Below are 24,136 nucleotides of genomic sequence, written 5' to 3' on the forward strand. Positions count from 1 at the left end.
AGTTAAACGGGAACGGCCAATTTGCATGGGTTCATCTTTAGTTGGTGACGGTTGCCGAGGAGGAGGAGCAGAAGATTTTGGAGCAGATGATCTTCCACGCTCAGTTGCTCTCTCTCTGAAACGTAAGTCAACTTTTGTACAAAGTGAGATTAGCTCATCTAACTTGGAGGGTAAGTCTCTGGTAGCTAACTCATCTTTAATACGCTCGGATAAACCATGCCAGAATGCAGCATACAGGGCCTCGTCGTTCCATGCCAGTTCAGATGCCAGGATCTGGAACTGTATAAGATATTGTCCTACAGTATGTGATCCCTGGCGTAAACGGAGAATCTCAGACGAAGCTGAAGTTACCCGGCCTGGCTCGTCGAAGATGCGCCTGAATGTTGACACGAATGCAGTGTAAGAAGATAGCAGGGTGTCGGACCTCTCCCATAACGGTGATGCCCAGTCAAGGGCTGAGCCACTGAGAAGTGAAATGATGTAGGCAATTTTTGTACGGTCACTGGGAAAATTGCCAGGTTGTAGCTCAAACTGAATCTCACACTGGTTGAGAAATCCCCTGCAGAATCTTGGAGATCCGTCAAATTTTGCTGGCGTTGGAAGATGAAGACGTGGAGCAGAAACGGGTAAGGTGGGTGGGGTTATAGTTGGAGTCACTGTGGTTGACGCCCCAGATGCGCCTGATCCACGGAGAGTTGTCTGAATCCCATCCAGCCGAGTAGAGAGATCCTGGAGACAGCGGATGATGTGGCCCTGTGCAGCCTCCTGATGTTCAAGTCGGGTTGCCAGTTCTTGCATCGGCCTGGCCGCTTGATCCTGGTCTCCGGCTGGATTCATTTGGTCAGTGCTTACTGTCACAACTGAGGGCCTGAGCTGACGGAAGGCAGCCTCAGTTGTAGGGGCTGAGATGTACCGGAACCTGGGAGGTTGTATCAGACCCCTGGACATGTAAGTAACATGAAGAGAAACCGCCCGAAGGCGTGACCACGACAACTTGAGTAAAAGTCAATGATATTTATTTATGACAAACTCCATGCATCACAGTAGCAGTAAAAAGTAACATAAAAATCAGCAGAGAAATAATAATACAGTTCCTGGGTACTACAGGGTGGCAGGGGCTACAGAGCTCTGGTGGTATGAGACAGTTCTTATTATCTGCAAGTTGGAAAGTCCTTACCAGGCTCAACTGTAGCAATGAGGAAAGCCCAGGGTCGTACCAGCTGGTGTTCCAGGGAAAGCTGGACTGCTGTAGATAAAATGCTGCTGTGGGTACTGGTTAGAACCAGACAGGTGTTGGCACGGAGTGGATACTGGCTGGAACCAGTTAAATAATAAATAAAGCTTGAGAGCGATGCAATGTAGATGAAATGTAGAATTTGAGAGCGGAGAAATAATAATACCGGTGGAGAGTGGTAAACTGCAGAAAGGACACCGGCCCTTTAAGAGAAGCTGTACACTGCTGGAAGCTAAGCTGGAAGCAGGTGATGTTGTAGCTGGAAACAGGTGAGTCCAGAATGGATCGGAGAGTCAGGCTACACCGCAGATGGAATGCTGGTGCGGGTCTCTATAGCAGAAGTCTGGAGACAGGAGCTGGAACCTGGAAGACATTCACAGAAGAGAGACAAACTGGAACTAGGTTTGACAACCAAAGCACTGACGCCTTCCTTGCTCAGGCACAACCTATTTATACCTGCAGCAAGGAAGGCATTGGCTAGGCAATTATGCAAATTAATAATACTGACAACGGATTGGTAGGAATGATCAGCTGACAGAATCCAAGATGGCTGCGCCCATGCAGACACTTGGAGGGAAGTTTGGATTGTAATCCATGTGGTCTGGAAAACAGTAATGGCGGCGCCGGCCACCGGAGACAGGAGACGCCAGGCTGACAGATGCACATCCGACCACGCGGACACAGCGGAGGCCGCGGCTGACGTAATCGCCACTCTGAATGCAGAAGCTCAGGGACGGCGGCGGAGGCCGCGGGAGACGCCATGCCAGATGTATAAGGCGTTACTGTGACTGCGTCCAGAGAGACAGGAGAGGATGCGGGAATGTGCACATCAGGATAACAGATGGGATCCGGTCCTGGAGCGCTGAGCCAGCCTTAGGAGGCATCTGATAGGTAAGAAATGGCGTCCAGATACCCGGATCGTGACAATCTGAGCATAATATATTCTATGGATTTTGGATCTAACTTTCTCCTTTTCTCCTTATGTATATGTGCAAAAGCTTTGCTCCCAAAGACACAAAGATGACTGACACTTGGCTTTTTATTGGACCACGCCTCTGGTGGAGTTTTACCTTTTACAGCTACTGCAGGTGCACGATTTTTTTAGGTATACCGCAGTAGATACTGCTTCTGCCCAAAATCTTTTTTCCAGGTCCATGTCACTTAACATAGTCCGTGCTCTCTCAACAATTGTGCAGTTTGCCCGTTCACTCATGCCATTTTGTTCCGGTGTGTAGGCAATTGTTAGTTGATGCTTTATGAAGTATTTTTTATGGAATGCGGCTAACACCTTGTTGTCATAGTCTCCACCATATCTCAAGACCATTAATTTCAGACCCGTTTGAGTCTCCACCAGGTTTTTGTATGCCACAATTTTGTTGGCAACTTCATTCTTTTCTTTAATAAAACATACATAAGTCATTCTTGTGGCATCATCAATGAGAGTCATGAAATATCTGTAGCCACTGATTGATTCCACCTCCATTGGACCACATATATCAGAGTGCACTGGAGCTAGTGGTGTCTCTGCTCTACTAACTGACTTTGGAAATGGGTTGCGAGTTTGCTTTCCTTTTATACAACTTTCACACATAGGTCTTTCATCGTTACTCATGGTGATCCCTGTTACCATTCCATCTAGCAATTTACGGGCGTTAACATATCCTAAATGACCCAAACGTTTGTGCCACAGCTCCATTGATTGGTTTGCACCAGTAGCCATCATTGCAGGACACTTCTCAGTGTCCAGGTCATATAGTTGATTGCACCAGATTGCTGAAGCAATTACAGTCCCTCTTTAATTTTGCACCATACACTTGCCCTTTGCAAACTGGACTCTGTAACCCTTTTTCTCTAGGACACTGATAGCAATGAGATTACTTCCCAAATCTGGCACAAATAATACATCTTGGATATCTGTAACAACTGTTTCTCCTACAATTCTTAAACGCACTGTGATTGTCCAAACTTGTGATGCAGTAAGGCTTTTATTTCCAGTCCCTTTTACTGTAGTGTGTTCACACGGTGTTAAAGAGCTGAACCAGGGCTGATTGCAACTGAAATGCCTAGTGGCCCCATAGTCCATGTACCAGCAATCCTTCCTGTGACTATCTACTACATTCAGTGCTGACTCTTTTGGTTTGTCACGCTGTTTCTGTGCACCACTAAAATTTCTTATCCTACAATCTGAAGCCTTAAGCTGCAAATCCAAATTTGCAAACAGGGGTATAGCATAATGCTCCTGAGGAAGCTGTCAGCTACAAGACCAGCGAAACGCATTGAGCTATCTGTGTAAGGACCACAAGGTGTTTTTCCAACAACAACTCTGGCACTATGGACTCTTTTGCATCCACCGGATAAAACTCCAGCACAAGTCACTTACAGACCCGGATATACCCCTGTTTGCAAATTTGGATCTTCATGTATAAGACTCCTAGGGGGTTCCCTTTCCGGAAGCAAGTCTGGTAACAACATATATTTCTTCAATTGAACTTGTGAGCATAAGTGGAATAGAGTCCTAGTCAGAGATTTGGGACATTACACCTAAAGGACATAACCAGTGGTTCCTTATTATCATTATATCTTTTTTATTCTTTTTTGCCATTTTACTACTTTTAGCAATTGCTATAATATTTTAATATTCTTCATCTGTTAAGATTGTTTAATAAAATAGTGGTTATATTTTACCTAATCCTATTTGTACTATGTCTATCATTACTTGACCTACAGCCGGCGCCAGTATACACACCTTTTTCTGCCCTCAGTGAGAACCTGTCAGCTTCTGGTGAGCTGCTTCTTGCCCTGGAGCGTTCCTGTCATGGAATCCTGTAGTTTGCCTATCCTTGATCCAGTAATCCTGGCCTTGGCCGTATTTTTCCGTTATATTTGTTTTGGACTTTCTGCAGAGGGTTCTGCATTGGCTGTCCTCGCTGGTATACGACAGTGTCATGTAGGCGTGTGGACAGCACTGCCTTTGTTGTCGTTTATCTTGGCGGCAGAGCCGCACATACTTTCATTTAGTTATGTAGCGCACCTAACTTTGTATTTCTGTCTTTAGTTAGAGGTTTCCCTTGTCATCGCCCCGTCTCAGTTTACGCCTTGACTCCAACTAAGACCGGGGCGGCATCGGAGTTGGGCAGACATAATCCGCCATTCAAACGCGGCTGCCGTGGGCCCAAGAAACCATAGTGTCGCAGACGTAAGCTGATCACGAGAGTGAGACAATGAAGTCAGGGCTCTTTAGGGGTTGCTGCGGAACTCTGTTCCCATTCCAGCATTACGTTCCTGTACTTGGAGCTCATCCGCCCAGTTTCAGGAGTACCAAATACAGTGAACGTAACACTGACATCAGATTTTGTCCCCACAGATGCCAACGGGATCCGGTCTTAGACAGTAAGTAGGTCAACACTGTCTAGGTCGACCACTATTGGTCGAGAGTAAGTAGGTTGACATGGTTTCTAGGTCAACATGTTTTAGGTCGACATGAAAAAGGTTCATTTTGGACTACAATTGGGAATGGTAACCTGTGCTGAGCGCAGCGATAGTGGAGCGAGGCACCTTGCCCGAAGCATGGTGAGCGAAGCGAGCCATGCGAGGGGACACGGTGCACTAATTGGGGTTCCCGGTCACTATTAGGAGAAAACGACACCAAAAAATTGAAAAATACTCATGTCGACCTTTTCTCATGTCGACCTAGTACATGTCGACCTAGAGTCCCTGCCGACCTAGAAACCATGTCGACCTACTTCCTGTCTACCAATAGTGGTCAACCTAGACACTGTCGAGCTAAGTCTAATCTACCCAAACAAACCACACCTGATGCCAACTGCTGAGCTATTGACAATGGCCCTCATTCCGAGTTGTTCGCTCGTTAGTTTTTTTTCGCAACGGAGCGATTTGTCGCAAACTGCGCATGCGCAATGTTCGCAGTGCGTCTGCGCCAAGTAATTTTGCAAAAAAGTTTGGTATTTTACTCACGGCTTAACGAAGACATTTCTTCGTTCTGGTGATCGGAGTGTGATTGACAGGAAGTGGGTGTTTCTGGGCGGAAACTGGCCATTTTATGGGTGTGTGCGGAAAAACGCTGCCGTTTCTGGGAAAAACGCGGGAGTGGTTGGAGAAACGGGGGAGTGTCTGGGCGAACGCTGGGTGTGTTTGTGACGTCAAACCAGGAACGAAACTGACTGAACTGATCGCAGTGGCAGAGTAAGTCTCGAGCTACTCAGAAACTGCAAAGAAATTTCTATTCGCAATTCTGCTAATCTTTCGTTCGCAATTCTGCAAAGCTAAGATTCACTCCCAGTAGGCGGCGGCTTAGCGTGTGCAAAGCTGCTAAAAGCAGCTAGCGAGCGAACAACTCGTAATGAGGGCCAATGTCTTATTAATGTAATCATTCATGTCCTTGCAGGCACTCAATTTTGTCCCATATAGCATGCATCTTAAACTTATCCTTCTCATCAGACCTCTGTGCTCATGTGCCTTTTGCAGGGCTGTCCACATGTCCTTAGCTGACACTTTCCTACTGATTATAGAATAAACATGCTGCTCCACTGTTTAGCCTATCATGCCGATGGGTCAGTCTACATCATCTGGGTTAGAACCTGCTCCTGGGTCTATTGTGACCTTCCACATTTTTTCCCGCTTAAGCTGCATCTCCAATGGCAAACTTCCATGTAGTGTATTTCTCTGAACCTTTCAATTCTGCAAAGTTCATGCTGTGCCCTGTGCTATACATCTTATCAGTGATTTAATAAAATGTTTCTTTAAATTCATCTGTTGTACTTTTGTTCTGTGTACCTCTGTTCTGGGCTATCATTCAAACACACGGGGCTGGGCCCATAACCTGTTGGCAACGTGTTGCAGTGTTTGATAGTGATGGTAATCCACACAATTTATAATTGATAGTTAACCAGAACGCTCATTTATTAACATACAAAGACAACACTTGTTAATGCAGAAGGGGTGGTCTTCAGTATGCCGACTGTCGGGATCCCGGCGCACAGTATACCGGCGCTAGAATCCCGACAGCCAGCATACCGACACTTTTTCTCCCTCGTGGGAGCCCATGACTTCCCTGGAGGGAGAATAAAATAGCGTAGCGCGCGTAGCGTGCCATCGGTGAGTGCAGCGAGCCCGCAAGGGGCTCATTTGCGCTCGCCACGCTGTCTGTATGCCGGCGGTCGGGCTCCCGGCGCCGGTATGCTGGTCGCCGGGAGGCCGGCCACCGGCATACCATACTACACCCATGCAGAAGATGTTCTGCAGCAGCAGTAACTCACTGACATATATAACAGGCTGGTATAGTGAAAGCGCGGTACTTATCGCTATAGGTCATGCGGCTGTGGTAAAGTAGTGACACTGACAGTATGGGATGGAAGGCTGCACATCCACGCAGACTGACTCCCGTTGGAAGGAACACACACTGCCCACTGTTCTCCATCCCACTCAGGCAGTGTGACTCGCGCTACAGTAGGAACCATCTCTCTCTCTCTCCACTGCAGGAGGAACTGTGCCTAGAGGGTAAACACTAGAGGATGTGCACCCAGTGTAATGTATACACAGGAGACAAGGTGCTGAGTGCACTATACTCCAACATACAGCACCATTTTCCTGGAGACCTGCGCATGCACACTAGACTCTGGGACAGTGCTATGGTCCCCTAGTGACCCTAGTGCCCAGTGTAAAGAGTGCTGCTGGCTAGAAAGGATGGAGCCCAGAAGGAGACTGCACACATGCCTCCTATTTGAAGATGGCTCTGCAGCCCAGCTGTACATGGTTCCAGCCCAGCACACATACTCCCAGCTGCACTGCATTTTCCCTGAAGCGCACCCCGATTCTTTCTATCTCCGTTTTGAGTCACAGCGGCCCGTGACTACCGCTTGTTTCTCATTCCTTGCTGGTCATAGTTCCTGCCTGCAACGGGAGCCCTTGTCTCTAGGTTCTAGCACTAGCCTGTGGATACCTCTGTCTGGCTACCGTACTATCATCCTCTGCAAAGTTCCTGTGCCCAACTCGGTGTTGTTTTATCAGTCTCGTCATAGTTTAGTTATTCCTGCAGATATTGCTCCTGGCCTATTTACTATACAGTTTTGTGTTTCTCTGTTACCTATTCCCCCAGTATACTTTTTGCACTCCCACTGCTAGTAGCTCCTCCTGTGGGTTCAGAGCTTTCAGTGTCTTCATGTTATTGTTTCCTCTTTTATTCCAGCCTATATTGCTTCTGTCTTGTCCTTGTCTGGGAAACCCCTGTCTACCATCTGCTGCTCTCCTGAGTATCTGTGACTCTGTAGAGTCATTCCCTTTCTCTTGTCTTAATTAACTTTGTATTACTACTCTCTTCTTTCGGGTCTTCCTTCCTACCGGCTTTGATTTGGGTCACTTAGGGTTAAGCTCATACTACCACCAGTGGCGTAAATCCTGGATGCATCCCAGTACTGGTAGGCACATCTCACCTTATGGGAAAAGTGGCAATTATAGGCAAGAAGACCTGTTGTGAGTTCCACAAGTCTTAACCAGGGGTGTACAAGGGTTACTGCCCTGAAGATCTCTGGAAGCCTCAGCCACTTTGGATAGCAGATTCCCCTACATGCTTGTCTGTGTCTGCTTTTCCCTGTCACCTACTGTCTGTCTCTGCCTTTGTTTTCCTCCTCTATCACCAGTTTTTTGTGTGTGTCTTCATCTGCCTAATAATGTGTACCACTGTCCCTACCCAAGTGTAACTGTGTCCTCCCCTCCTGTGTGACTGTTCCCCCCTCCTGTGTAACTGTGCCCCCCTCCCCTCCTGTTTGACCGTGTCCCCACTCCTCCTGTGTGACTGTGTTTGTGTCCCCTCCAGTGTGACTGTGTGTCCTCCCCCTCCCGTGTGTGTCCATGTCCCCAACACTTGGATGCATGTTCCCTCTAGTGTGTTTGTCCATCTCTCCTTGTGTGTGTGTGTGTGTGTGTGTGTGTGTGTGTGTGTGTGTGTGTGTGTGTTTGTGTGTGTGTGTTCACCTCCTGTATGTGTATCCCCTCGTGTGTGTGTGTGTGTGTGTGTGTGTGTGTGTGTGTGTGTGTGTGTGTGTGTGTGTCAATTGCATGTGTCCCCTCCTCTGTGCATGTCCCCTACTGTGTGGATGTCAGTTGTGTATGTCCCCTTCTCCTCTGTGCGTGTTCCCTCTTGTGTGTGTGTTACTGCTGAGTGTTCCCTCCTGTGTGTGCGTGTTACTGGTGTGTGAGAGGGGCGCGTCACTGTGGATATCATCTGTGTGTGTGTATGTGTATTACCAGTGAGTGAGAGGAGCACACCACTGTGGAGATCACCTGTGTGTGTGTTTTACTGGTGTGCAAGATGAGTGCAACACTGTGGGGATCACCTGTGTATGTGTGTGTTATACTGGTGTGTGAGAGGAGAGTGTCACTGTGGAGATCACCAGTTTGGGCAGTACGGACGGAGTAATGGTTAGCATTACTGCCTAACAGCACTGAGGTCATGGGTTCAATTCCTACCACTGCCCTAACCATGTGGCATTTCTATATTCTCCCCGTGCTTGCGTGGGTTTCCTCCTGGAGCGCCGGTTTCATCCCACACTTCTAAAATATACTGGTAAAGGGCGCTCAACAAAAATGAACACTAATGTGTAAGTTTGCATATGTACATGTGTTTAGGGCAGACTAGATGCACCAAGTGGCTCTTATCTGCCATCAAAATTCTAGGTTTCTATACTTCTGTCACTACCCATGTGTGCCTCTCCCTACCCAAATGTGTCTCTGCCCATACTCATGTGTGTCTCTGCCCATACCCATGTGTGACTCTGCTACCCTTTGGTATTAGTGTGTATCCCTGTTTTTTCCAACTTAAATGAAAGTTTTTTTTCCCCTTATTACTTTTACGTTACATGGACACCACTGTAGCTAACCAGTGACACAATGCCGCTTTCTCTGAGATGCTGTTTTGGGATATTTTGTTACTTGGCTGACATGAACCAGGCAGGTATACAAGAGGAGATAGCAGTGCAGCACTGGTGAGCTAAAGCTGCATATCAGTAATATAGCATTTCTTAATGCTTCTGTTCTGGCTATGCCATGTCAGAATGATGTTACCAGAACTAAGAGGATCAGTAGGACCACTTTAAGACTTAAGTACAGTAGGTTTCACCAGGATGGTTATCGTGAGTAGTATCCACATTAATATATAAGATATATAAGGCAAAGGAAATGATTTTTTGGGACTGTGAAAACATCTGTTTCACTAGCAAAATGACTTTTCATGTTTGAGAAACCATAAACCATGTTCAGAACAAACTATCTTTTAAGTATGGGCTGCTCAAGTGCCAGTGCTTTGGCCTTGCCTCTGCATGTATCTGAGTTGCTCTGCAAATGCATGGTTGCGTGGTGGTTGATTAGATATGGTGGTCACAGTGAGGATTTAGGTGCAAAATGATTGACGGTCAGTGTGCATTTATGGGGAGTAATGGGGGGGGTGGCTAGCCAGTTGTGGGTGTGTCCCAAGCATTTTCTGGGTCTTTCATAGCTAGCAACTGCGTCTTTGTTCACAGTTGTACTGGCCCCAACATCTTAGGTCAGATGGACATTCTGTATAGTCTGCAGTTAGGGCTGCTTAGAAGTTCGATGGTATGACAATGTGCAACCGATGTTGCTGATGGGGCATCTTTGTATGCAAGTTGTGTCTCTGTACAAATTCCAGCAGCTGTGGCATTAGCAGTACCACTGCGTATGAAGATGAGACACAGCCACAATGCGATTTGTGTCCAGCTTTGAATCAGGTAGCTTATGTTCAGCTCAGGTGAAGGTGCAAATCCTAAGTGTTGATAAATGACAAATATGGCCAATATTGACAAACATTTTAGCTATTGTGTTGTTATGTTTTGACATGTTTTGTTCTCTTTTTCAGCAATAGTTCCATCTATTTCTCAGCACTATGCAATGTCACAATGGACAACCGACAACAACTGGATGAATTCTTCCTCCAGTAATAATGGTACATAGCTTACTGTAAAGTCACTTTATACTGTACATAGATTAATGCTTAATGCAAAATGTAGTATTTTTCATTGCATGTCTATGTCCTATAATATATAGTTAATATATTTACAGTAGGCAGGCTTAAATAATTTATTAAACATCCTAATGGTCTTCAATTTAAATAAATAATATAATAATAATAATAATAATAATAGATTATGGCCCTCATTCGGAGTTGTTCGCTCGCAAGCGGATTTTAGCAGATTTGCTCATGCTAAGCCGCCGCCTACTGGGAGTGAATCTTAGCATCTTAAAATTGCGAACGATGTATTCGCAATATTGCGATTACACACCTCGTAGCAGTTTCTGAGTAGCTCCAGACTTACTCGGCATCTGCGATCAGTTCAGTGCTTGTTGTTCCTGGTTTGACGTCACAAACACACCCAGCGTTCGCCCAGACACTCCTCCGTTTCTCCGGCCACTCCTGCGTTTTTTCCGGAAACGGTAGCGTTTTTTCCCACACGCCCATAAAACGGCCTGTTTCCGTCCAGTAACACCCATTTCCTGTCAATCACATTACGATCGCCAGAACGATGAAAAAGCCGTGAGTAAAATTCCTAACTACATAGCAAATTTACTTGGCGCAGTCGCAGTGCGGACATTGCGCATGCGCATTAAGCGGAAAATCGCTGCGATGCGAAGATTTTTACCGAGCGAACAACTCGGAATGAGGGCCAATGTACAGTAATTAAAGAAACAATTACAGTATAATCTAAATGTTATAATAATTTTTTCAGACTCTTAAATCTCTTAATGCCATCCTGCATTTACAGTAAAGGTGCATACACACTGGGTTTTTTGCCCAGTGTGTATGCTGAGTGATGATGTGAAATTTGCTGGCCGAAAGAAATCGCACAGTGCATACACACTGAGTGATTTTCACTGGGCCCACGGGGGTGGATCACTTTCTACAGTAGTAGACTGTGGAAAGTGGTTTACTCGGCCAGTAAAACAGGGTGATGGACGTCGGTGGCCAGCGATGATCCGGGAGCATTCATCAGCGATCACCGCTGATCAGAGCTCACTGCTCAAAGTAGTAGCTCAAAATGCCAAAAGTGACCTCAAAATCACCTAGTGTGTATGCACCGTAAGAGGATAGATAAAAATGTATGACATTCTAGATATCCCACTAATAAGAAAACTGATCACTTTGTTTAGTAATCCTCCAGCAGAGTGCAATACTACAGTGTCACGTTACAGTCAGGGTAGATGTAGTTTTTTTGTTTTTACATTACATATGGCATATCATAGTGAATAAAACAGGAGTGCCTGAATAGAACAAGCTGGGTCGTACCAAGGGTGGAGTGACCGGTGTGGCTGCTCACTGCAAAAGGTCAAGGGTACAGCACCTGTTTTCATCACATGGGCTGCTTGGATAGGCACCCATCAATTTTTTCAGACACTTACTGCACCTAGCAGAGCATGCAATGTTATTACATTCTCTTATGGCACTAAGATGAAGTGTAGGTAATCTTTAGAATAAAACTGACTGCTGATAAAAATTAGGTCATTACATTGGTGCGCTTGTGCACATTGGAGCACCTGCCACTGAGCTTCTAACAATGAACACTGTCAATGGTCACTTGCCGGACGTACACATGGGGTGCACATTAGGAAAAACAAGCACCCACCTGGCCAATTACACTCTGCTGGTAACTGGATGGTGATGCGGCTTCAGAAGGTGACTGGAATACCGAGGAGAACTTAAGTTAAAAGTAAGTGAAAGAGAAACAGTGGTAAGAAACTGAAGGGCAACATCAGACTATATCAAATTATTTAAGAACATGTGTCCATATTATGGAATTCCTTATTGATTCTATTTATCTTAGACTGAAACTGAATCAAAAGTCAGAAAATAGGTAATTAATCACTCAATATCCTTCAACAACCTGTGGAACAACATCAAGCCACCTAGGGCTACATAACAACCCATGAGAGGTTGATTCAGAGATGGAGGCAGCCGCACCCGCTGCAGCATCTATTGGTAGTCACCCATCTTCACCTTTATGCAAGGTGAAGATGGTTTAATTCATGTCTTTGTTTCAAAAAAGGAATACAGGTTAAGTATCCCATAACCAAATATTCCGAAATACTGACTTTTTTGAGTGAGAGTGAGATAGTGAAATCTTTGTTTTTTGATGGCTCAATGTAAACAAACTTTGTTTAATACACAAAGTTATTAAAAATATTGTATTAAATGACCTTCAGGCTGTGTGTATAGGGTGTATATGAAACATAAATGAATTGTGTGAATATAGACACACTTTGTTTAATGCACAAAGTTATAAAAAATATTGGCTAAAGTGACCTTCAGGCTGTGTGTATAAGGTGTATATGTAACATAAATACATTCTGTGCTTAGATTTAGGTCCCATCGCCATGATATCTCATTATGGTATGCAATTATTCCAAAATACTGAAAAATCCCATATCCAAAATACTTCTGGTCCCAAGCATTTTGGATAAGGGATACTCAACCTGTATATGCAAATAAATGAAAACAGCTCCTTGAAAATGAGTTGTCAGATCAAATAACAAATGTAACTACAGTTTTTACAGCTTCCCCGGCAAATGTTGATGCTTTTGCCTTAAAAATTGACTAATTATAATAAAGTAACCCCCATTTATGTGATGTGTGGGGTAAGGATGTAGGTGTATAGAACAGTAAATATATTCCCTCACCTCTGTATGTGGTTACCAGGGTTCCGGTATGAATGGTCGACCATGTTATGGTTGACAGTCATTAGGTCGACATTGACATGGTCGACATGGACACATGATCGACACATGAAAATGGTCGACACATGAAAGGTCGACACATGAAAAGGTTGACATGAGTTTTTTTACTTTTTTTGGTGTCGTTTTCTGCGTAAAGTGACGGGGAACCCCAATTAGTGCACCGCGTCCCCTCGCATGGCTCGCTTCGCTCGCCATGCTTCGGGCAAGGTGGCTCACTCCGCTACCGCTGCGCTTGCCACAGATTACCGTTCCCAATCGTAGTCTACATGGATCGTAAAGTATCAAAAAGTTCTCCAAAAGAATTTTTTTTAAAAACGCATGTCGACCTTTTCATGTGTCGACCTTCCATGTGCCGACCATTTTCATGTGCCGACCATGTGTCCATGTCGACCATGTCAATGTCGACCAATAGTGGTCGAACTAATGACTGTCGACCATAACATGGTCGACCATCTGAACGGATACCGGTTACCAGTGCCTCCAGCTGGATCACTCTTGCATCTTCTGGGGTGTGCCTTGGAAAAGAATACCAGAGGGAGATTCAGGAAACAGTCAATCATTAACCCATGAACTGAACCAAATAAACTGGGGTAAAGAGGAATATCTGAAAATTTGATGCGAGAAGAATCTTGTGCAATCAATGCCAGCAACATCAATTTAACATAAATATTGAGTTCAAGCAATCCACTATTCAACAGTATTTTAGCCTTTGGCTGTCTAACTTCTGGCTAACTAACAATTATATCTCACTTTATCTTCCTATCAGCAGTTAAACATAAATACAATGACATTATACTTTATTAAAGTCACACTCACACACTAGTAACACACCAATGACCATATAGTGATATCAGTGCACGTTCCGTTGGAGCTCATGTACTGTGCAATGTGACTCTGTAAAGTTGAACAAGGCTGTGTGTTCCCAGAAGACCTGAACAGTTTCTCCAATATAATCTATATTACACATACTCTCACTTATCAGTAGGCAGAAAATCAATATGTCCTCCTTGGTACTGCAGGCAAATTAATACTTGTAGTTCCACAGCTCTGAGTAGTAAACAGTATTAACAGCTTTCCATCTGTATTAAAGCAGCTTGGATTGAGCAAGCAATTAGTATACTTTATCCTGCTCACTCTTCTGCCCCTAACTCTTCATCCCTCTTATGGCCAAAGAAAGTCCTGCAGGAGCATCCTCAGGGGTTACAATAAGATGAAAAATCCCACTGATCATAAATCACCACAGCACACACATATGGCATGATTTTTATGATTTAAAAGAGATGCCTAAATATATTGCTGCCTCTTTGACATCTCAAACTAATAAACTGTCTCTGGCTCACATACAGTACTATAGGATGATTTTACAGACAATAGAGATGATGATCATCATCATCATTGCCACTAAATATGGCCTCAGTTTGTCATGCTTTACCACCAAAACCAGGTTTGCCATGAACTGCAGCACACCACCAGTAAGCTCACCTAAACAAGGGATTCCCCCCAAAAATAAACTCTAACTCAAGCCAGAAGTCCAACTGTCACCACAACCATGCATACATTGAACAGATGCTACCAAAAGAGAGGCCAATACACCTTCCTGCCATTACAAGTGAGCATAAATATAACACAGTTTATGTATACAGATGTGGATAAATCCACAGGGAACCAGCGCTCAAACCGTATTTGTAGTGGTGAATGATACGGTTATAAAGTGAAACTAAAATCAATAATGAAAAAGCAGGTAATATACTTAAGGTTGTTTATTCTAAGATGCTGAGATACTTTCTTTCCCAACAGGTATAAATTCGGTTTAAAAGTCAATCAGTGATTGGGGCACGCTCCTGGTTTGAGCTTAAATTCTGAAGTGCAAGGTTCAATTGAAAGAACAAATGCTGTAATCTTTGTAAAGTCGAAAAAAAGAAAAAGAAAAAGAAAAATGCCACAAAAAAATATTAATGATAATATGTACTAAAGTCCAAACGGTTTACAAGTCTATGCAGACAGCTGCGTCCCGCTAATCTGTGCTCTGAAGTGAAGGATTCTCTTGTGAAGTGATGAACAGTTGACAGCGGTAGTGTATGCTTTGGTTAGAGTGGAGAATAAGGACCCTGGACATGCGCTATTCCTCCTGCAGCACGTCCCACAGTAGAGCGCCCGAATCAGGCCCGCTCTGTGGGGCCGCTGACCTGGGGTGTGCGCCTGTCACAGAGGCGAAGTGGACCCGGCCGGAGCTCTCCGAGCGGCTGGCCGCGCCTCTCCTCCTCCTACAGGGACTTACCTTCTCCCTTCCCCTCCGCCTTCCACTCTCCGCTGTCTCGGGCTTCTTCGGTCGCCTGGCAACCGGTTGTGCCCGGAACTCCGGATCACGTGACCGGATGGTTTGCGGAAAGGATTAGCAGTACTGTCCTTCTTTGTAGTGAATATTCGTCCTCAGTCCAATGTAGTATAGATGGGTAGCTCCACCGCGTTTCGACCTGTTAGGGTCTTCCTCTGGGTTTGAGCGCTGGTTCCCTGTGGATTTATCCACATCTGTATACTTACCATTTAAGGGGGGGTGGGACACCCCTCATTACCAGCAGCACACCCCGCCTCAGATTAACACCTCAGTGCGCAGAGAACCCATTTCTGTATAACACAGTTTATGATGCTGCACCATAATTCCCCCACAACCAAACACAAAATGGCCAACAGCAGAAGTAACCTTCTTACAGAACTCATCTAACTGGTGTTCTATGGTGGGACCCTGCCAACAGTGTCAAGATACCATGTTAGACCAGACAACAGTCACCACCCACAAAGCCATCAAACACTGCAAGTTGGTCTTTATAATCAGAATCAGTTTGACAGACATACGTGGCCCCAAATTGTTCCCCCAAAGTGAATGACCAGAACCCAGGGGCATCCAAAGCAGTCAGCATTGCCAGTCAGCACATTACAAAGTGTAATTACATTACAAAACCCAGCCAATGCACATGTAGGGGCATATTTAACAGGGTCCAAGTTTCCTGGAGGTGTGAGATTCCAGCCGAACTTGGACTTTTTTTAAAGCAGCAATTTTTTACAAGGGAAAACCATGCCTTTAAATGATTGCCCCTTTAGGCATCCTGCAACTCCGGCAAACTCGGACCCTATTACATATGCCCCATAGAGTCCTTAAAAATAGGGAGGGATCCCATTGTAAATGGTGCTTACCCAGAATATAAAGGAATGGCCAATGACCCCCACAAAGTGACAGTCAATGCCCAGACCTGCAGAAACAAACTATGGGGGTGATTCAGACCTGATCTAATGTTTGATGTCCTGCGTTCAGATAGTCGCCGCCCAAGGGGGAGTGTAAATTTGCCGTGCAAGTGTGCGATCACATGTGTACTCTGAACTGCAAAAATCCAGTGTGTACAGTCTCTGCGCAGCCCAGGACTTACTCGTACAGTGCGATAAGAACAGGCTGATCGGGGCCGGAGCTGGTGTCAGACACCCTCCCTGAAAATGCTTAGGAACATCTGCATTTTTCTGGACACTCCCAGTAAATGGTCAGTTACCACCCACAAATGGCCTCTTCCAGTCAATCACCTTGCGAAAGCCCGTGCGAATGAAATTTTCACACCATCCTGTCGTTGACCTGCGTTGCCCGTTGCTGTTGGCCGATGCGAGTGTGCATTGCAGTGCATACGCATACACAGTCTATTGCTGATCGCCCGCTTTGCAAAATCGCACAGCAGCGTTCAGGTCTGAATCATCCCCCACAAGGGGTAGTGAGAGCATTAACAAGAAAATACATGTCAAAATAACAACAAAAAAACACAACAATGTATGCAGTCTAACCAGAGAAAGAAGAACAATCCTCCCAAAGGTCCTCCCATCTATTGTAACAAATCATAGGGTAATGGCATGAGTCAGAAACCCGATTCAATATGCCAAACAAAGCATCTCATCCCACTTCTTAAACCAGCTGTAAAGCATTGTGAAATGACTGATGTATCGCTGGATACAGACTCGACAGGAACAACTGCATTTACAAACAGTAAATCAAGGTAGGACAGGTGCTGAATTAATCTAAACTTTCCCTGCTGATGATGACGGTAAAGATTGAATAGAAGAAAATTATGCTGAACAATAATCCTAATAACCCATTTAAGAGAGTTGACATGGCTGCTACAGGTGGGTTATGCAAAGCATTTTATTTTAGGGGTTTTTATTGTTGTAATTTTATTGGGGCTCATACAAACAATACTGTACACACTCACAGATGCAGTCTTTGCCTTTGTTTATATTGTAAAATAGTCATTATAGAAAGACTGAGGATCTGAAAAATTCAGTACTAAGGCTAGTTTTGGAAATAAAATCAAAACATGGACTGGTTCACTTACTACTACTTCTACTTCTACGTCTACGGCTACTTATTATGATTTATTATTATTATTATTATTATTATTATTATTATTATTATAATTATTATGTGCATGTTGGGTTTATCATTACTTCCATTGTGTCACTTATGTACACTAAAGCTAAATAAATGGCACATGCAGAATTGAAAATAGTAATGTATAATTAACATAAACTGTATATCAAATTACTAGCAAGGTATATTTATTTTCTAGATCTGACACCAACATGGATATATTACTCCGTTGGCGGCAGCCTAGTCTTTGTGTCATTGTGTGTTCTAATGGCCATTCTCCTGCTCAGGTCTTGGTGTGCAAGGAAGGGTACAGGTAAGTCACTTAATCAGTATGTGAGTACATTTGCAGAAAAATAAGCATTCTTCAATGACATTGCCCCTCTGACGCTAAGGACCTGATAATGAAAAGCACTGGATGGCATACCACAGCATGCCCTGGTGCACTGGTGCTCCTAGATGGTCTGTCCAGCACATTTCAGGCTGCACAAATAATTTTCTTTCTTGGAAGATTCTTCCACAACCTAAAAAAAAACCTGTACAGGCAAACTGGACAACATTGTAACTATCCCAGCTTAATAGCTTCTTAAAAAAGTATGTGCATACTATTGCAGTTTTGCCGGTTTATTGTAAAGTCGGAGGAATTTAGGAATATCTCCTTCATTAGTTTTATTTTATACATTTGACAGCTATTTTAAAATATACATCCAACAATATGAAATCCCTTTTTTCCCGTTTGGATTTGTGCTCCTTATAAAGACTTAGAAAAGCACAACCTAGAGCCTAATTCTGATTTGCAAGTATAGAAAAAAAAAATAGCAAGTAACTGTGGACCTGGGCAAAACTATGTTGCACTGCAGATGAGGCAGATGTAACATGTGCAGAGAGATTTAGATGGGAGAGGAGCGTGTCCAAACTGTAACTAAATTGCAGTCTAAACATAAAGCTGCCCTGCATCTGTGGGCTACATAAAAAGCAGCCAGTATTTACTCTGCAGGAAGAACAAATAAATAGGTTTCCTCCCCCTGCATTGCAACATGGTTTGTTCCAGATACAAAGTTACTTGCTTTACTTCCAAATCAGAATAAGGCCCATAAATCAATCCAACCCCTCCAATCAGCATATGCAAACTTTTTCACCCCTACAAGCGCCACTCTTGTATTTATGGGCATTTCCATAACATTGGACACACCTGTGTAGAAGATGGCATGTTTTGTCACAACAGGCCACCTGTGCTGTAGATTTGCATGGTTGGAGATCATTTTCTTGTAAGTGAAATTAGCATAGGGCACAATTTCATATGGGGAAAAATCCAGCCCAGTATTGCAAAGCACTTGGCTGCCCTTGAACGATGGGTGCTAGTGTAATAGTATAAAGTAACAATAGATTTACTGTTATTGTGGAACTACAAGTCACAGAGGTGCAGGTATGCTCATGCCTCCCTTTTCTGGTTGGGACGTTTTGTTGATGTTTGTCTGTCATGCAGCTTCTGCGCTCTTTTCATTTCTCAGTTATACTCTCTGGGCCTAATGACGCTAAATGTTCTTCACAGTTTAGCAATTATCATCAGTCTATGCATGCATATATGTTGCACTGCGCTTCTGCCACAATGGTCTTGCAATGGCGGTCGCAGAGAGCATGTATTTGCAAAATGATTGACAGTCAGGGACTGTTTGGGGGAGGTAATGGGGTAGTGGCAGCAAAAATGCCGGTGTGTCTCAATCATTTTGGGGATGTGTTTCAGGCTGTGACTGGGACCACATACACAACTGAAAGTCTTCAGTGTTTTCATTCCTAGGGCTACTCAGAACTTTATAATTGACTGATCTACTGTGTAATAGATGCTGCACTTTTGCATGGAGCCACTGGGATTTGCAAAGCTGTCAGAGGCCTCTCAATACAAATACAGACAGCAGCTACATTGGCATATTTTCACACAGCCGCTGCGTACATATTCACAGCTGGGAATACATATGTGTCCCTGCATTAGGCCTTCCGCTCAGTATTTGTGCTTTTATTATGCAGATGTCTCTTCCTTTTGGTGGTGTTTCCTGCTCCGTGCAGTGTAATTTCATTAGTTGATTATTGTATGATAATGTGACTGGACTCCTCCTTGCTTCCTATGCCCAGCGATCACAGATTGGGTTTGGGTCACATGGGACTTGGCCAATAAGGGATTCTCTTACCACCAGTAACTGCCTGTTACTGACTCCACACATGGTGCAGTGGGTGGGTATTTTGCTGCCAGTATCAGGCTCCTACCATCAGCACCTGAATACCGCTTGCTACTGTGTGTGCGTCAACATGCTACTGACACAGCTCCTAACTGCAGAGAATGGGACTGTGTTTGTCGCATTCCTGTGGGTCACAAGATGGAGGCCGTCGTCATCTTGAAGGCAAAGATGTTTATTTGTTCAAACAGTCTTAAAGAAGACCCTTCCTCCTTGCAAGCATTGCTCAGAGGGTACCTGTCACAGCAGATTTCTCAGTCAGAGAAGATGTACATATACACAGGGCTCTCAAGCCATTTATATATAGTCAGAAGACACAATACAGCTCACATTAGCAACTGGTCATTTACAATTCTCCCTTGCTATATTTTTATCACATAGATTAAAAATAAGGTTTGCATTTGAGTTCTCAAACGAACAAATGGTTCTCATCCTTCCTTCCAGATTACATTCTTAACCCAATTAACTTCTTCCCCTCATACAGTATACATAGAGACATGCATAAGTCCACCTGGAGGGCATTTCAAAGTAAAGGCCAGTACTGACGGGGGAGATGTGTGCTGAGCGATCTTAACACAGACCACTCAGCACACATCTCTCCCCCCGCTCAGCACAGCGCGATGTGCTGAGCGAGGGGGCACGATGACGGGGAAATTGAGCGACCCCCTAGATTGAGCCTGCATGCAGGCTCAATCTAGTGATAGCGATGCGCGGGGCCGCGCATCGCTATTGCTGGGGGGGCATACACATGGGAGATCCATGCTTAAAATCTAAGCAATCTAATCAGATTGCTTAGATTTTATACACGGATCTTTCCGTGTGTACCCCCCTTAAGTGCTTGGCTAATCAACACCAACAGTATCTCCCTGCTGGAGCTAGGTCAATTACCAGATTGATTGCTAGGTGAGAGCATCCCATGAACTGTTCCCAAATGTCAATAAGTGCATTTGTTAAACACATCTCAGATATAAATACATTTTAAACATGCAATTCTACAACTGTACATAGACTAAATATAAGATGTTAATACACATTATTAAACATTTTCAATTTAAGAGAGAATCCGTCACCAGAAAAAAATAATTAAAAAAATATATAGATAGATTTTCAGTGAATTACTGTTTTATTGTGTTTCCTATTCATACAGATAATTCCTCCATGTATAAAACGTGATTTTGGTGCTGAACAAAGGAATCAGTTTCTAAATGGGAGCACTCATTCCCATCCACAAAAATTATTTTTAGAATTTTTTATAATTAACAGATATTGTATTTTATTCAATGACAAAAAATCTTAACAAGTTTTAATACCCATATGTGACATGAATATCTTTATTGTTATTCCATATGGTGTATCATATATTCCCCTTTAACAGGGTCATGGAAAGCAAAATATAAAGTAATTATAGAGACAGAAAAATGTGTGAGAAAAAAGTGAAATAACTTTGTGTAAATAAAGAATGTGCTTTAAAAGAAAATGCTTGTGCATTGTCTTTATTCAAAATGTATGTATATTATAATTTATATTCCTGTGATGTATCAAGTGTTTTCCTTGTATTAGATGATTCTGGCAATACTAGTGGTTGTTAGGGGAGGCAATGAATTTGCCAGATGTCGGGATCCCGGCGGTCAGTATACCGACGCCGGAATCCCGACAGCTGACCAAGCCAACAGTTGGAGTACCGGCTCACAGGGGCTATTCCCACTCGTGGGTGTCCACGACACCCATAGAGTGGGAATAGAACCTGTGGCAAGTGCAGTGAGCCGCAGCATGGCGAGCGCAGTGAGCACACAAGTGGACTCGTAGCACACCCCATTCTGTCTGGATACTGACAGCCGGCATCCCATCCGCCGGGAATACATATGCATTCCGTTGTTAGAATGGCAACATTATTACAGATGTTTGTTAATTTTATATTCTGTCTTAATAATTCAATCACATTGCTACTGAAAAAGAAACAAATGTAACATCTAAAACCACAGAATGTAAAATTAACAAACATCTGTAACAATGTTGCCATTCTAAAAACCACTTGTATAGAACATTGCCAGAATCATCTAATACAAGAAAAACTCTTTTACATCGCATTCTTTATTTACACAACGTTATTTAGCTTTTTTCTCACACATTTTTCTATCTCTATAATTACGTACTTTATATTTTGCTTTCTATGACCCTGATAAAGGGGACTATATGATACACCATATGGAACAACAATAAAGATATTCATGACACATATGGGTATTAAAACGTTTTAAGATTTTTTTGTCATTGAATAAAATACAATAAGTTTTAATTATTGAAAATTCTAAAAATTATTTTGGTGGAAGGAAATGAGTGCTCCCATTTTGAAACTGATTCCTTTTTTCTTCTAACTGTCCTTACATTATTAACCATACAGTTAGTCATTTACAGTGCTTGGTATGTAGCGCCAATTTGTCTGATTAGATAATGGTGAACCCGCTACAAGTTTATCACGTGGAATGGGTCTCCGGCCCAGATAAGTAATATAAAAATATATAAAATATAGGGTAGTATGTCCAATTATCAACACTCTACAAACACCCTTCTTGTGTCCAAAAACAAAAAGTATGACTGAATAAGATCCTTCTTCTCCACAAGGTGCATATGTTGAAGCAGATAATAGTATTAGCTACTCCCTAAAGACATGTAACAAAGGCATATAATCATTGCTTCAGATATTAAACACTTCTCCTTGTACTTTTGTATATTAACTCCAAGCATACAAAAAACTAAAACTAAAACATAGACAATAGTACAATACCGTTTGATTTATAATCTACTTTTTTTTTTCCCCGATAGTTTGCACTCCCAAAAAGAAAACTTTGCCCTTCAGGCATAATGTGTACCACAGAAAGAAATTATAAAAGTCTCACATGAGAATCTTGAATTCACTCACCTATGACTGCTGGTGCTGGTATGGAAACGTGTTTCTGTCATGTTCCAAGCACAGTCCCTTGGCAGTGTGTTCTTCTTCTTCATCTTGTGGGTCTTATCCTACTCAGGGGCCTACTGGAAACTGTCATACAGAACTGTCTCTCTTGGCTAAGCACTTGTCCGTCGAGTAATGACATGTGATGACTTGAAATCAGTATCTGTTGGTATTGTCGGTCTGGGGCATGAAGGGGAATGCATTGGTAGGGGCCCATGTTTAAGGGTGTGGCCAGTCTCCAGGGGTAGTGTGGCCAACTGCCTCATTGATTTGCTTAACCATTAGAGAGTGCTTTGGCTGGGCCCCTTGATAAATATATATAATAAATACTGATAGTGCATGCATGATAATGGACCAGATTAATAACAACAATACACTGTAGAAAATACACCATAGTCCAGTGCATTACAAGGTAACATATGTATAATGTATAATTTAAGTGGACAACTGTGGTGTTACCCTACCACCAATTTATTTGCTTCCCACTGCTAGTTAAGTTTCTGATGAACCCTCCACCCCCCCCCCCCCCCTCCATCTTAGTTATGCAACCTGCACGCTCAGACATTGGCCACCGCAGGAAAAAATAATCTAATTCATGCCACTTTACTTGTCATTTTTTTCTCCTTATAAAAATGCTCCTTACACATTATGCTACACACTGTGATACCCCTTATACATTATTCCACATGCTGTAATGCCCATTACACATTATGCCACACACCATAATGCTCCTTACATAATATGCCACACACCGTAATGCCTATTACACAATATACCACACACCATAGTGCCCATTACACATTATGCCACACACCATAATGCCTATTACACAATATACCACACACCATAGTGCCCATTACACATTATGCCACACACCATAATGCCTATTACACAATATGCCACACACCATAGTTCCCAGTCCACATTATACCATACACCATAATTCCCATTACCCTTGGTCTCTCTCTCTCTCTCTCAAAATATATGCCTCTCTCTGTATCGCCTTATCTGTCTATATATATATGCACTGACTCCTACAGTTTCCACGTGATAATCTTGTACTTGAAAACATTGCAATTTTTTTTTTTTTTTTTCATTTTTATCTATTTTTTATTAGGAATGAAAAGGAAAGGCATGAGAGGATCCCTGGTAAGTAACTCTAAGAAATAAACATTTACTAAAAAAAAAAATTCAAAATATTTTTATTGATGATTCTGAAGCTTGATACTAAATAATATCAATGACCTTTGTTGCAAGAGTGACAGTAATGAATAGGTAATTTCAGTATAATGAATACAATGTTATCGGTAAACAGTATTCAAAATAGATAATATAAAATATGAAAAATATCATAAGATGTAGGACACGCTGGGCGACACCACCAGTAGTTTTCATAGTATATCGGTGGATCATTATCCACCAACCTTGTTAGGTGCCATGAAGTGATTGAAAAACATTTGATAAGTAATTGTTTAGTTTGGATGGGAAGAATTAAGATATAACTTTCCTAAAGTTCGAAAAATTTAGCTACTCCGGATTCCTTTTCCAAGGATACTTCA

At 43.1% G+C, this 24,136-nt stretch overlaps 1 protein-coding gene across 1 annotated transcript in view; it reads left to right on the forward strand.

Annotated features, from left to right (window-relative positions):
• LOC134970551 (uncharacterized) overlaps window positions 1-24,136 on the forward strand; it is a 95,790-nt gene that overhangs the window by 70,397 nt on the left and 1,257 nt on the right. Inside the window, exons 6-8 of the mRNA XM_063946489.1 lie at window positions 10,125-10,211; window positions 17,596-17,709; window positions 23,695-23,726. Of these exons, the coding sequence (XP_063802559.1) occupies window positions 10,125-10,211; window positions 17,596-17,709; window positions 23,695-23,726 (233 nt within the window). The remainder of the gene's footprint in view (window positions 1-10,124; window positions 10,212-17,595; window positions 17,710-23,694; window positions 23,727-24,136) is intronic.

The sequence above is a fragment of the Pseudophryne corroboree genome, chromosome 1 (genome assembly GCF_028390025.1).
Source record: "Pseudophryne corroboree isolate aPseCor3 chromosome 1, aPseCor3.hap2, whole genome shotgun sequence".
Taxonomy (NCBI): Eukaryota; Metazoa; Chordata; class Amphibia; order Anura; family Myobatrachidae; genus Pseudophryne; species Pseudophryne corroboree.